At 50.9% G+C, this 14,774-nt stretch overlaps 4 protein-coding genes across 4 annotated transcripts; 3 read left to right on the top strand and 1 right to left on the bottom strand.

Moving 5' to 3' along the window:
* Window positions 1-385: 385 nt before the first annotated feature.
* VFPPC_15895 (ribosomal protein L25/L23) lies at window positions 386-1,043 on the top strand (the record flags this gene model as incomplete). Its single annotated transcript, XM_018293648.1, has 2 exons — window positions 386-456; window positions 521-1,043. 2 exons carry the CDS (start codon window positions 386-388, stop codon window positions 1,041-1,043), a joined length of 594 nt encoding a protein of 197 aa, XP_018145761.1.
* Window positions 1,044-1,267: 224 nt separating this feature from the next.
* On the bottom strand, window positions 1,268-2,317 carry VFPPC_05070 (MT-A70 family; the record flags this gene model as incomplete). Its single annotated transcript, XM_018284318.1, has 1 exon — window positions 1,268-2,317. The coding sequence occupies one exon, from the start codon at window positions 2,315-2,317 to the stop codon at window positions 1,268-1,270; it is 1,050 nt and encodes a 349-aa protein (XP_018145760.1).
* Window positions 2,318-3,137: 820 nt separating this feature from the next.
* VFPPC_05069 (mitochondrial carrier protein LEU5) lies at window positions 3,138-4,408 on the top strand (the record flags this gene model as incomplete). The annotated part of the gene is made up of 2 exons (XM_018284317.1): window positions 3,138-3,371; window positions 3,440-4,408. The coding sequence occupies 2 exons, from the start codon at window positions 3,138-3,140 to the stop codon at window positions 4,406-4,408; spliced, it is 1,203 nt and encodes a 400-aa protein (XP_018145759.1).
* A 1,680-nt stretch (window positions 4,409-6,088) lies between these two features.
* VFPPC_05068 (RNA polymerase II-associated protein) lies at window positions 6,089-7,414 on the top strand (the record flags this gene model as incomplete). Its single annotated transcript, XM_018284316.1, has 2 exons — window positions 6,089-6,670; window positions 6,767-7,414. 2 exons carry the CDS (start codon window positions 6,089-6,091, stop codon window positions 7,412-7,414), a joined length of 1,230 nt encoding a protein of 409 aa, XP_018145758.1.
* Window positions 7,415-14,774: the final 7,360 nt, after the last annotated feature.

The following is a 14,774-nucleotide window of genomic DNA, read 5'->3' as shown; positions in this document are numbered from 1 at the left end:
TTGCATTGTGTACGGCATATGGTCGGGATGAAAGGGCTGTCGCATCTCTGCATCTTCTGTGAGCCAGTAAGGGTACTTTACATTTTAGTAGCTTCGTGCCAAACACCACGCGCATCATAGTTGGCAACAAGATTTTGTCAGAATTTTTCGACTCAGATGAGCCCTCCAAATTTCTTGCAGCTCTTACCATTTAAAGTCTATGTTTTCTTTTCTTGACGGACATGTAGATTTCTGTCGAACCTCGTTTATTGTCAGGGTGTTGGTATCAACCAGATGGCGGCTGCTTACATAAGCCCGACCCCTGTCTTCAAACCAATCAACACCGTCAAGAAATATTTTGGACACAGCCAAAGCTCCGGCGTCAACCTCACCACATCAGCGCATCATGGCAGAAGCAGTCAAAGCAGCAGCCCGCCAATTACCAGGCTTCAGACTAGGCCAAAAACAAGTCTTTCTGTACGATTGACTCCCATCTCCAATTGCGCACATCGAACCCTCCTAGCTAACTCATCGTCCGCAGCCCCAACCATGTAATCACCTTTCTCCGAAAAGAACACCTCCCACCCAACGAAGCCTGTTTCCAGGTCCCGCTGCGGTTCACAAAATTCGATCTCCGCGACTACCTATGGAACCTGTACAACGTGGAAGTGACCAAGGTGCGGTCCTTCGTCAAGCAACAGCCCCTCACGCAACGAAACTCGCACTCCCGGTCGTGGTACCGCCCGCAACCGCTGAAGATCATGACGGTCGAGCTGGCCAAGCCGTTTCAGTGGCCGGAGGCGCCGAGTAACTTGGAGCCGTGGAACCACGAGCTCTGGAAGATGAGGGAGGACATGATGGAGAAGAGGAACGACGAGCAGATTCGGCAGCACAAGTTTGAGATTGCGATGAAGAGCAAGGAGGAGATGTCGAAGGAGAGGAAGGAGCTGAAGGGGCTGGCGGAGAGGATGGTTAGAGGGGAGGTTAAGTGGGATAATGGGGTGGCTTTGGATCCTAAGTGGGATGAGGTGCTGAAGGGGGCGGAGAAGAAGGAGGCTGCTTAAGTAGATGGGTGGCGTGGTATCACTGATAACAGAGGATGAAGGGTATGGGATTTTTGGCGTGGAGGCTGATATTACAACGTCGGCTGGATGAGCCGTGTACGATACGCAGGCATATCTGTATTTATAGCCAATAGAGCAGACCGGATGACACCGGCAACACCAAATCGGATTGGACACTTTATGAAAACGAGGCGATGGAGCATTTGTACTTTTAACGGTAATTGTTATTCCAATTGCTTCCAATACCGCTGATCTTGAAAATGGAGGACCTGATCGCCCCAACTCCACCATCTACTTGTCAGGTTGCGTGCAAATATCTCTAAGCCAGTATAATCCGGCTGTCCCAAGACGTCCCCAAAAAGACCCCTGAAGTTTGGTTTTCTAGAGTGAATATCAGGCGCAGCAACAATGACTTTTGTCTTGAGGTCCGGAGGAGCAGGCACGCCAATGCGCTTCGCGATGAGAAGCTTTTCCCACGGTTTCCTCCAGGACGAATCCACGTCAAAGAGAGGCTCGCCTGCGGCTGTGATTTTCAGCCATGTCCATTCACAGACAAATTCTACGCCCCACGAGGCGAATACCCCCGTGGGAGACGTGAGCAATTCAGGAATACTAGCCTTGTTGGTGATCCAGACAGCTATAAGGCCGTCGTTTGCCAAGTGCGCAGAAACGGGTATACTTGTCAAGAGGTCTCGCATCTCAGCGAGATTAGGGACGGTGGCATATTTATCAGTGCGTCTCTTGGCAGACCGGTTTGGCCACGGAGGATCAAGGAGGACTAATTTGAAGGATGGCGCGGTGTCATTGAAGACGTGCTTTAGGTCTTGGATGGATCCGTGGAGAGATGTAGCATCTTGTACGGGCAATGTGTTTGATGTTTCTGCATCCTTGGTATCTACTGGAGATGAGATGCGAGGCAGGTGAAAGGGTCCATTGTATTTGTCTCGCAACACTTGTAATGCGCTTTCGACAGATGCCGTGGTCATCAGGTCGGCTATCTGGGCGGCGGGGGACTGAAAGGACCAGTCGTGTGCCGCACCGCCAGATTGAGATGCATGCTTGTGGCCGCCATGGCGACTCCTCTTCGGATCCGGCGTCGGGAAGGGTTCAGACGGTGGCGCGTCCGAGTAGACCCGGCGCAAGAGGTGATGACCGGGGAGGACTTGTGCTTCTTCAAGTGAGCGTGGGATATCTAGCAGGATGACGGACTTGTCGTTGCTTTGGAAGAGGATGCTGGCGGCGGTAGCGGGGTCCCATTGAGTTTGTCCGGACATAAGAAGATGATAGATGCTGGCGATATGGCCGCAGCGAAGCTTACCGACGACGGAGGAGATGCATGGAAGGTGAGTGGCCGAAATGGCAATCAATATTGAGAGCGTTGGTTGAGGGAGGGCAAAAAGTGGTCCCTTCCGAGCCGATATGCTTTGTGGTGTAACGCAGGAGTGAGAGGTGATGTATGATTCGGCTCAGTGAGGGATCTCGGCAATCCTCGGCTGGAGACGCTTCTGGCGGAGGACCACCGGAGGAGGTGTCGCCAGTGCACGACCTCGATGTCAATTAAAATTTCCCCCAGACTCCAATGTCCCCCAACGCTCATTCGCTAACGGGTTAAGGGTGCCCTGTGGTTCGTGCTGAAAGGTCCAGATACAGGGAACAACCAGTCAAGTGACCACTGACAACGGCCGGTTTGTTCAGATTTGATGACGTCTGGTCCACAGAGTTTCGCTGTTCACGAGCCGCCAACTTTCTGCGCTCTGGTTGGCAGTCATAGCCGGGGCCCCGTGGCGTGCCGGAATTTCCTCTCTCTTTTCAACATCCTTTATCGCCTCCACAATCTGGGACCGAGACACACTTGGATTTTTTGTTCTTTCTTTGACACGCACAGCCTTTGATTTCTTTTCAATCCGCCGTCTTTCCCCTATCGCGAGTACTTCAAGGGTAGCATTTCTTTTGCGTGCTAGCAAAAACCCTGCTTGGCATTTATTCCCGACTCCGGAAACCGCCACACTCCTACGTACCAACGGCCGGCATGCGGCATCGGTGATCCTCCATCTTTCTACATCCCAGCCAGCCCACGTGCTGTCGGCATCCGGAATGCCCACGTCCTCTCCCCTCGCGGACCATGCCTCCATGACAGAAATTGCTCGCGACAAAGTGCGCCAACATGTTGGAGCAGCCACAGCTGCTGCTACCATCCCTATCTCGACCAAGAAGAAGGACCCGGCTGTGTGTCCTACCGACGACGAAGCCATTACGCCCCGAAACAAGACGCGATCCTGGGACTATGTCTGGAGGTCTGGTGTAGCCGGAGGTCTGGCGGGCTGCGCTGTAAGCACAAATCCCTAAAAAAAACACATTATTTGCTGTCGAAATGTTGCTAACCATCTTCCCATCAGGCCAAGACGTTGGTCGCCCCGCTAGATCGAGTCAAGATTCTCTTCCAGGCCAGTAACCCCCAATTCGCGAAGTATACAGGATCCTCATTTGGCGTTGCAACCGCCATGAGAGCCATTTACCATTACGAAGGCGGCCGAGGACTCTTCCGCGGTCACTCCGCCACGCTGCTGCGTATCTTCCCCTACGCCGGCATCAAGTTTCTGGCTTACGAGCAGATTCGAGCCATGCTCATCCCCGGAAAAGATTATGAAACGCCGCTGCGACGTCTCCTCAGTGGCAGTCTTGCCGGTGTCACATCCGTCTTCTTGACATACCCTCTGGAAGTCGTCCGAGTACGCCTAGCGTTTGAAACGAAGCGAGACGGCCGCTCCTCGTTGACGTCCATCTGCAGACAAATATACAACGAGAGCCCTGTCCAGAAGGCGGCTACAGCAAGGCTTCCCAACGCCCCAACCCCTGTTGCCGCAGCCGCACAGACTACTGTAGCAGCTGCCGACTCCATTGTTCCGAGAAGAGGTGTCGTCAACTTTTACCGCGGCTTTGCGCCGACCCTGCTGGGCATGCTTCCGTACGCTGGCATGTCCTTCCTCACCCATGACACCGTCAGCGACATGCTGCGCCATCCCTCAATCGCTAAATACACCACTCTACCTCGGCGAAAGACTCAGCCCGAGGGCAGGCCTGCTCCGCTGCGATCATGGGCCGAGCTCACGTCCGGCGGTATCGCTGGCCTGATCTCACAAACCTCCTCATATCCATTGGAAATCATCAGGCGGCGCATGCAAGTAAGCGGCGCTGTTGGTGATGGCCACAGGATGCGACTGCGCGAGACAGCCAGACTCATTTTCCAGGAACGTGGCTTCAGAGGATTCTTTGTTGGCCTGACGATTGGTTACGTCAAGATTATCCCCATGGCGGCTGTGAGCTTCTATACATACGAGCGCATGAAGCTAGTATTTGGCATATAAATCTTGTCACTATTTGAGATTTCCTTCGTTTCTTGGGTTGGGTGTTTCATTTCTTGTTAAATGTTTCAATGGCGTCGGCGTAAGAGTTGGGTGAAAAAAAAGAGTGGGAATGCATGGGAGGCAGCCTTGTTTTGGGTTCTTGTTGATAGAAGCATTGATGAGCTGCGGTGAAGCGGCTTGGTTTCTTTTTGTTTGCATGGTAGTGCTAAAGATATCAGTACAATACAGTTCAGTATGGCCAGATGGCTGTCATTTACGAAATATGTTTTGCGTGTATGTGATTGAATTTGGTTGGGTGAGGCGCCATGTGATGTTGTGGTCCTGGTAGTACGTTCGGCAAGTATACTGGACGTTTACCTCGACAATGAGTGGTTTGATATGAATGGCCGGTAGTCTTATTTCCTAAGTGGAATCACAGTCATAAATTCCGTAGCAACTAGGCCATGGAGAGTGCATGATATACGCAGGTTGTGGCAGTCAATTTTCCTCGCCAGCAAGTCCGTGCCAATGCATTTGATAGATCCGTTAATGGGTTGGTGCTGTTTACTCTCACTACACAGTTCAGTCAAAAATCAAATAGCATCTCTGCCTTTATCTGCGTATTGTAGTGTTTACGCATGTAATAAAATGATGCTGACTTGGAGAGTAGTCACGATATCTGGTCATGGAGTGACAGACTCCAGCCTTGAGCTACCTCTTCCTCCTGGGACCTTTGGTACGTAGCCGAGCACAAACCCAGTGAACCTTGACTTGAACGCCGTCAGACTCATCAGCATATTGCGGTTATGCGAGCCAATGATTTCCCCAACAGCTAGCCGTTGTATACACTCTTTTGCTTGTTGCTCAGAACTCTACATGGCAAAGTGTTGGCTCAATCCCTCGCATCTGGAACGCCGGCTCTTGTTTATATATACCCTCAATAGTCAAAACAGACAAATAAAATTTAATTTTGATGTAAGCACCAGAATAGAATCTTTGCTCAATAGTCGTTTTCCTCGTGGAACTCTAGGTTAGCACTGGTCTCACGAGGTGACATTCACTTCGTCTCCAAGTCACTTTCTACAAAGACTAGTTTGATCCCGGTTATATGGTTAGAAATGAGAGACGGATTGCTGGTATCTTGCATCAGGTGAACTCAAAGTCGCTCAGACTACTAACATCGAGGCCAGAGCACATGTATTTGCGTCAAACTACCACCAATGATTCAAAAGTTTTGGGAGAACTAACCTTTTTAAAACGTCTAGATTTCACGACTAAGCAAAAATTTAAAATCCAATCACTTGGAATTATACGAAGTCATTGACATAGCTGCATTAGTAGAAATACATGGAGCGGTGGTGATGTTCCCTGCCAAAGTTTGTGGTTGAGATCAAAGCAGTCCGACGCGCGACGCTGATTGGCCAGACTATCAATAGCTCTCATCAACCCGCGATCCAAAAACCCGTGCGCTTCTTCCCAAAAGCTTTGTTCCAACAACGACAAACCACCATTGCCGTTCACCAACGCGTGCAAGGGAAGAGCACCGCCAACGTGTTTAACCCATCTTCTTCTCTTATCCCACCCCTCCCATCCTCACTCGGCGGTCTCCATTGATACATAACTTTTCGCCCTGTCATTTCTAGCATCTCCGCCCACCTCTTCGCCATCAAAACCCATCGCAAATCCTCCAACCCTGTCATCATGGCATCCGCCGACCACGATCCCCTCGTCCTGCTGCGCAAAGCCATCTCCAGCAGCCATCCATTCATCCCCAGCTCATCAGAAGACCCGGGCGCCGAAGAATGCCCCCTCGCTCAAGCAACCAACCTGCAATTCTCGGCTCAAGGCGTCACGCTCGCCATCGACACCCCAACGCGCTTCATCTCCAATGATAAACCGGTCGACTTGCGCAGTATCTATTTCGCCTGGCTGAATCGAGAGCTCGCCATTCCCGAATATAATGCCTCAGCCACAACACTCAACGAGGAGCTTGCCACAGCAGGCTCAACGGGCAAAGTGCAAAACCTGGGCTTCATCGAACGGCTCGATCTGATTACCTGGCTGGAAGGGGCTAGCGAGGAGAGTGAATATATCAAGCCTCTTGTCGGTGATGCAGATGCTGCTGCTGCTGGAGCAGCTCCTGCGGCCAAGCCTGGGGCCGTGTCGACAGCGGCGCAGGCACGAGCTGGTAAGGGGACGATGGATCCAAGATTGGCGAGTGTGTATGACGGCGAGCGCAAGATGGGAGACCGGAATACTGTGTTGAGAGGAATCAAGCCTACGGTATGTTTAAACTCTGGTGAATGTTTCACCGACCATGAGCTTTGGCGTGGGGGAATAGAAATTGTATGTTGAGAGTGGAATACTGACAACCTGCAGGACTTCTCACACGTTCGCAAGCTCGCAGCACCATTTATTCAAAAGAAGTCTCAGCCTGTATCGAGCTCTGGCCCAACTTCATCCCTCTCCCTCAACCAAAAGGGTCCGACTAGGAGACCAGACCCCATCATCCTTCTCTCTCCATCTGCTTCGTCCCTGCTTCGCATGTCCAACGCCCGATCATTCCTCGAAGACGGCAAATTCATCCCGCCCGATGCCAGTGGCTCTACCGCAAGCATGCTCCACGTCCAGCGTGTCATTCGAGCCATTGACCCCAACCGCCCTTTGCGCTTCATTCTCGTAGAAGGATCGGAGCAGTTCAAGCCCGAGTACTGGAACCGCGTGGTGGCAGTCTTTACTACAGGTCAAACGTGGCAATTCAAGAACTACAAGTGGAGTAGCCCCAACGAACTGTTCAAGCACACGCTGGGTATCTTTATTGGCTGGCGAGGGGAGCAAGCGCCTGAGGGCGTTCGCAGTTGGGGACACAGAGTGCTCTCAACAGGTGTTGATCGATGGCGTGGCGGCGACGGCGCTGACGCTTCTCGATTCAGGGACAAGGAAGTTGTAGAGCAGATTTGGAAGTCGATTGAGGCGAATATGCGAAGCAAAGGTTGGCGAATTGATGCTGCGCCAACTTCGATATGAGCGTGGATCTCGCTCGTGTTTAAGGCAGTCACGAAAGGGAACTGACTACATGATCAAGATGTACCCCTGTTCTCCGTCTGTGAGGCAGACTGAGACCATTTCTTGCAAAAATGAGAAAGCGTCGGCGTTTGGTTTGATTTGATTTGGGCTCAAAACACATACGAAGGTTTGGGATGGGAAATCTTAGGATGGATGAAGAAGGTGGCAGTAGAAACTTGTTGGACTTTGTTCTGGTTTTACATCATGTAGTATAGTCACCAATATTTCATGGCATTTACTTGTGCAGAATAACATTTTTCAGCCTATGCAACTATTCGCTCTTGGTGCCTACGCGCTTAAGAAGTTGGCTAACCTAGACTTAATTTGACGCAAAGTTGAAGCAACCAAAACTTACCAGTGACACAAATTGACGGAGCACACCGCAATTCTGCGCATCAAGACCATCCATTACGCAAACTCCCTCCCTTCAGGCTATTATTTCAGCCCGTCTTGGCAGCCTTATTCAACTTGACCCCACGCGCCACCGCATTCGCAGACGAAAGCGAGCCAAAAGTTCTGGAAAATTCTTTTCTTCTCACGCGACACAAAGCTAGCAGGGGCAGCGGACGCAGCCAATCCGACAGTTCGATCACATAGATGAGCAAGCCAAGCCTCGGGCTCACGCAGCCTGGATATTCAATTTTTTTCTTCCTTTTCCCCTTTTGATCGACGGAAGGATTACCCCTGATCGGGTCAGCAATACATACCGTGAAATAAGTGGTGGGTTAAATGCAGGCTCCGTATATCTCGTAGCGGCCGAGATGCCGGAAATCTTGCTGGCAACAACCCTGTACTTTGTAGTTTTTCCCTGACCTAGGTGAGTCCAAAACCCTGCAAATACATACATCTGCATACATTTGGTACACGGCGGAACGTCATCCTGCCCGGTCGAGGGATATTACGAATCGCGGTATTCTCTCACACGAATGTCCGTTTCGGGGGAAACGGATGGGAAGGACTCAGCCATCGAAGCATTGACCCCCGTGGCTCCAGCCAAGCTTTTGGGAAAAGGGAGGCCGAGTTGGATCAAGGGCCTGGTTGCTTGCCACGTTTCTTTTTTAGATTTTCTTCCTGACAGCCTGCTCAACTAGACTTCCCGGTGGTTTTCCCTGTTTGGTGGGCTGTGCGAAACGTTGTCATCGTCCCTGGTTCCTGCATGATCAGGCTTGCCTTACGCAGTACTAACGCAAGGATTCCCATGGGATTTACGTGAAATGACGAGAAAACGTCACTCCCATTGATCGCCATCCAGGGAGTGTTTGCTTGGATAACTGAGTCAAACGTCTTTGATGGCGAGCCGCCCTGGAGACTCCGGATTTGGAAACGTACTAGTTGTCGGAGGCACTCACCGACCAGATGTCATGACTGTAGTACATGGATCCCCAACAATGGTGATTATGTCGAATTAGTTGAGCGCAGTGCAGAGGAGACCTGTAGCACAATGTACTACTAACCACCTGGGGGGCTGGTTTGAAACAAAGACAAGAACTGGGTATTGTAAGTAATGACATAGTTGCACAGAAACCTGTAGCCAGTGTGGCTTTGACCATGTCTCTGAATTTCTTGAGCACAGGCACTAGGTGTACTCCGTACATGTTATGGAGATGTGGTTCTGAGACCACCCAGGCGCTTGGTAAGCTAAGACATCTAGATTGGCAATATTCTCAACATCAGTATTCTATTGGACTAATTTACGAATTTGATGCCTGGCATCTTCAAAACCTTGGCTTACTCACATCTTGTCCGCGTCAAATTATCGCCGCCAACACATCTCGTGATGCCGACACTGTCCAACAGATGCTTCAAGGGTCCATCATGCCAAGCCCAGGCGCCGCCGCCCATGTGTAAAAGAATCGGAAGTTGAAGGGCCCTGGGGCATATGTCCACCGAAGCCTATGGCTTCTCCTTCTGCTGAGCTCATAGGCAGCTGCGCAGCTAGACTAGGCCGTGGATGAGGACTGATTCTATTCATTGTTGTCTGGCTTAAGAAAAGAATGTATTAATAATTATGCCTCTTGAGCGGTGAAGCCATCCTCGAAAAAGTGGATTGCTGAATAGACACAATTGTCCGAATGTAGGCGAGTGGAAAGTCCTCAGATATGCGCATCGTATGATGAACCGATCTTGCAAATGGTCATTTACGACAGTTGAGTTAGACTGAATGTCCCACGTTCTCGTGGATACGGCACTTTTTTACTTTTTTTTTTTTTTTTTTTTTTTTTTGAAAGACACCACTTTAAAAGTTGTGTCTTATATTCTCATCAGGTTTTTCGAACCCTCAAATTATCTTGCTTGTCACAGGAGCCGTCAACCATGCGACATTGGCGCTCGTCCGGCACCATTCAAAAACCTTTCTACTGGGTTAGCATTATTGCAATAGTATTCAAGCCGGAGCCACACGCACGCCTCTCCCCAATGTCGAATAAACAGAATTCGGCGCCACCAATAAATACCTTGTGAAGTTGATGCTGATCCTGGCATGTAACGTGGCCGCCTATTGAGTTTGAGTTTTGACTGCCCAGTTAAGCCCCACTTTTTCGACTGGGTAGGTAGTTTATTCCGCACCGGGCTGACCGAACCTTGGACCTCGGAAGGGCTCTGGGTCGATATTTCTGTGTGCGTCATCAGGGATCATTAAATTGAAGAAAGCACAATTGGCAGCATATTGATTCATTTGTGTTGGACACCGCATGCATCTTCGGAGATGGCGGCGCTCCATTCTGTGGCCAAAATATTGAGACACTCCTTTGATATGTGCCTGTATTGCCCGGCGTTGGTTGCTGGAAGCAAACTCATACACATTCCATGATCACTTTCTGAATCTATCAGCCCTTGTCTTGAGCACGAAATCAGCCTCAGCCGTTGATGGAACAAAGGAGATCTCAAAAACACGCTGGATGAGCAAGTCACGCCAGCTAGCCGGCTGCTTGTTGAGTGAGGCGGTCGCAGTGGTAAATGGCGTACTCATATTCTGCGGCACCAAGCTACAGGCTGGCAGCTCAAATGAAAGCGTGGTAGTCTCTGGCTCTCCGCTTGATCTGATTCTCGCCCTTCGGCATTGACGGATCGTAAGATTGCGCGGGCGGCGGCATCTGCCACGTGTTTAAGGAAATAAGCCGCGTTTTTGTAAAACCTGACTTGTGCTCACCGAGCATGTATTATGTCAAGGTTGCAGGCGTCGCTTCTGTGCTTGGAGAATCAGACACCGCTGGCCACATCCGCTTTGTGAATGGCTAATTGTAAACTACGGTGCCAGGGGAGAAGTAAGTGGCTGCTGACCAAGGCATAGGGTTCCATCTTAGGGGTGCTGCGAGGACTTGTGGCATGTTGTGGAGGAGGAATGCACCTCATGTCCTCAAAATGACCGTTCTGGTGGTTTACTGGCCAGTGAGAGACATTGCCCAAAGCAGTTGTCCTCGTGCAAATGAAGCTGTTCTATAAGACTGTATCACTTGACCACTGTACATCGTGATGGTTTCAGAAAACCAATCTGGCAAAGGCAGGATTTGCTTCAATGATGTTGTGACTGTTGACCTATGCCCTACTCAGGAATCAAGGGCCGCATTTCCGATAGCGATGGAATGAAACTAAACTTGAGTGCCGAGTCCGGAGTAAATACATGGTCCTCTGTCGTCAACAAATATTTACTATCAAAGCGCCAAGGTGTTATCCACCTGCCCCAGAGGTGTTTCCAAGCTGCGCTGGTAGCCTAGTCGGCTTCCTTGTGTTGTGGTGGCTGCTCAAGCAGTAGATTTTTTGGAACAGGTTGTCGTGTCCTTGTCCACGGCGGGAAATGCAAGCTTGCTGAGGTCCAGTGTTCCATGTTTCTGAACCCTGGCAAATACATCAGCGCCATGAGCTGGAGGGCCTCAGAACACCAGTAGCAGGGGCTTTGCCGACTTCCATTGGTTATACCCCCTCACCTCGGCTTTTGGTCCAAAGTTGGATGGAAATGGGTCGGTTGTCCATGCTCATGAGTCTGGTTCAAGATAAGAAATTCTACTTGCCCAGTTACAGAGGAACACAGACGGTGACTATGCCACCTCGCAGGCTGCAATCAGTTACTGTGCAGAAGTCCTCAAGATCATCTTCTTCACGGACAATTGAAACTAGGTCAATGTCCAGTCCGCAAAGTCGCGGTGTGGCGTCCTGGCTAGTTGGACGATTTAAGTTCTCAGCATACCCAGAGAAACCCCTTGACTGAGTGGGGTGTGAGGGCAGTGAAACCTGCGGCGTGTGCGTTGCATCCTCGTGGCGTAGGTGAGCCAACACATGGCAATGTATTCGATACTTTGTGTTCCCACAGCTGTGAGACCAGGATGTCAGATTGTCCTGATTTCCTTGAGAGAGCCCGCACCCCGCCTGGCGCCAGCAGGCTGGTTTGACATCCTCGTGGGATCGTTCTTGTAGTCAAACACGAGAGTCAGAACTTTTGCCATGGATTCACGATTCGTTGGCCGTGCTGAGCGGCATTAAGGACTGGATTAGTAACAAAGGCTATTGGATGTGCTGCCTTCGGGTGGATGGGGTGCCACGCCCGTTTGTCGTTGCTTGCCGTTATGATTTATGAGATTAGAAGAAACAATTGTGGGTGACCGATGGTATGCCGGTGGGCCTCCCGTACCATAAGGGACTATCGAGGAGCGGTGTAGAATGATCCCCAAGGACAGTCAACCGTTAGCATTTTGGCTTGGGAGCACAGAGTGTGCCATCCTTTGGGCAGGCGGCAAACTTGAGCGGGAAAGAGCGTGTCTTTGGAAATGCATACTTGGCGCGGATTCCTTTAGCTAGGGTGTAGTGGACGTTGAGCGTCAGCCAAATCAGGGTTTCGATGGTGGTTGCAAATAGAGGCGCAATGGGGGGAAATACGGTAGAACTGGCTGCATTCAATAGCACGTGGCTCGAGATGTGCCATCCGACATGTCTGTGCCCTGACTGGCTGCTGGATGTCCGGCGTCTATCAGTCTTGCCAAAAACATCGTCAGCACATGATGGAAGTTTTGTGTACACAAAGACGGACGAGTCTTGGTAAACCAGCTTGCGGAAGGCGGCTAGCTGGCTTATTGTAAGATCAGAGTCTTGAAATGATTGACTGAAATTCTTCTCCGATGGGTCGGTCGTAGCTGTTGGCAGCTTAATGTGCTTCTCTATCCAAATTCCAGACTCGTCAAATGAGAAACAATTCAGCGGCCAAGAGTGAAGGGCCAAAGGTACGATATAGACGACACGAAATTCTGATCGATGGCGGTTCCGAGAAGACTGACGTTGGGTGAATGGTGAGTTAGCAATCAACTCTGGCGGCAGGAAATATCAACTCCTTGTCGTCTGAATCTCCTATGGCCACCGCCATGGTTTCCTTGCTAGTGGCGTTACTGGCCATTATTCCGCAGCCAAGGAAGCAGGAGCAATCGCCAGGCTCTTTCTTTCCCTTGAAAGTGTGGTGACAGCCCTATGGGCAAGCGCGCATCGTTTACCTACTAACCCTGCCAGACGCAGGCGCTGCACGTGCATAAGTGGCAGGACCAACCCAGCATGATGAGACCACTTCTCGTTGATACCACTCTATGCCCGCGTCTAGAGTTCCTTCTGAGCCGCACCTATTCCAAATACATGGCCGCGTGTGTGGCCGGGTTGTTGAGACATCATACTTTTGCGCAATTTGTCAGCCAAGCCTTGCTTGTGCACGCAATCTGGTGGGATACAATCGATTGTAATACCCTGCATTCATTAAGTACCGGCGGCCGAAACATCAGCAGAGGCCACACATTACTCTCTTGTCTGAAAAAAGGCCACAAGTCCGAAGCTGCATCACGCACAAGAAGCTCCGAAGGAAGCAAAGGACTCGCGTCCAAGCTGGTATTTCCCCCTCAGCCCATGGGCACCCACACAGGAAGCCACAGGCAGTAGCCAAAGGATGACCGGCACAAGGGCGTGCATCCTTCTTCAAACCCACGTGGCATTACTTCCGTCCTGTGGGGCAAGTCAAACCCGGTCACAGAAATAGCGGTCTGGTGGGTCACAACCCTGGTCGGGCTCTACTTCAGCAGCGTTGAGGGGTGGCTACAGCAGTACTCACACCATAAAGTATGCACTAGTAGGCGGCCACCACGGGCTGCTTGCTGGCTGACTGGCTGGCTTGGCTTGATCAAAGGTCAACATCAACTTTCGCGCCAATTCGTCCATCCCCTTGTTCCCTTTCCAAAGTTCCACCCCCTCCCCTCGCCAGAAGAATCTGATCATCCATGGGACTGCAGCACGCAACTGCATGACAAACGAGGTCGTGGAGTTGGGACCAGCATTCGAACTCGTCAATCTCGGCGGCTGGGTTTCTGAAAGATGATTATCCGTCGACCACATTGCATAAGTTGTCGACGCTGCTGTTGCGGTTCACCTTGCACAAGCAAGGAAAAACGGTAGGCCGACGATTAAGGCGCGGTTTAGGCTTCGGACCCTGATTGTGATACATTCCCACCCAGACAGGTTGCGTTGGGTAGTCAGAGTTACGGCTTATTGCCAGTGGTGTTTGGCCTCCGAACGAAAGAGGCGATTCGACATGAACACCAGGCAACCCTCCAACAACTACCCGAGTTAGGATCGGCGAGAAGGTAACTCCCAATGCCAGTATTCGGCAACGGGATTGAGCCTTATGAAGGGCAACCGACAGCTTTGTTTTGCAACAGTCACTCGGCTTCCACAAGCCTGCTTGCTGGTTTACCGACCTCGAGCCTGTCGTCTTCCAGAAAATTGCAAAGTCTTCACAACTTCGCCAATGCATTTCCATATGGACACACTAGTTTTGGCGAGCATGCCCTCCAAGAGCTCAGGGTGGTCCCAATTCCACTCTTTAAGCAGCTAACATTTAGCCTCGAGACCAAGCTTCGAGTGCTTGTTATACCCTGGAAGTGATCATCCTCCAGGTTTTGCAGGCTTTGCGTTTGAACGGTAATCTGGCGGAAGATTACAGCGCCTCAATACGCAGCTCTCGTCGCAACTCAAGGGGAATCCGGCTAACTTCAGAGAACTTGAGACCAAGCAATCCAGGAGGATTTACAAGATCTCTTCTTAGATGTTACTCCATTGCTATGCCCCTTCCATTGACACGACCGACCTGTCGGCTTTTAGAGTTTAGTGTGGCTTATCTAACCGGGGGACGTCGGTCCTGAGGCCAGACATTGTCGGGGAGTTAGGGAACATAGCAGCCTCTATTTCTCCGCTTTTCACAGCCATGGAGAACCTGTATTCCCATGTATAGATATGAAGATGAAATCGAATACGGGAGATATAACCTTGATGTCGATCGCCAACCAGTTCTCCAGGGACC

Source organism: Pochonia chlamydosporia, chromosome 3, assembly GCF_001653235.2.
Source record: "Pochonia chlamydosporia 170 chromosome 3, whole genome shotgun sequence".
NCBI classification, from domain to species: Eukaryota; Fungi; Ascomycota; class Sordariomycetes; order Hypocreales; family Clavicipitaceae; genus Pochonia; species Pochonia chlamydosporia.
This window is presented reverse-complemented; position numbering and strand designations above follow the sequence as displayed.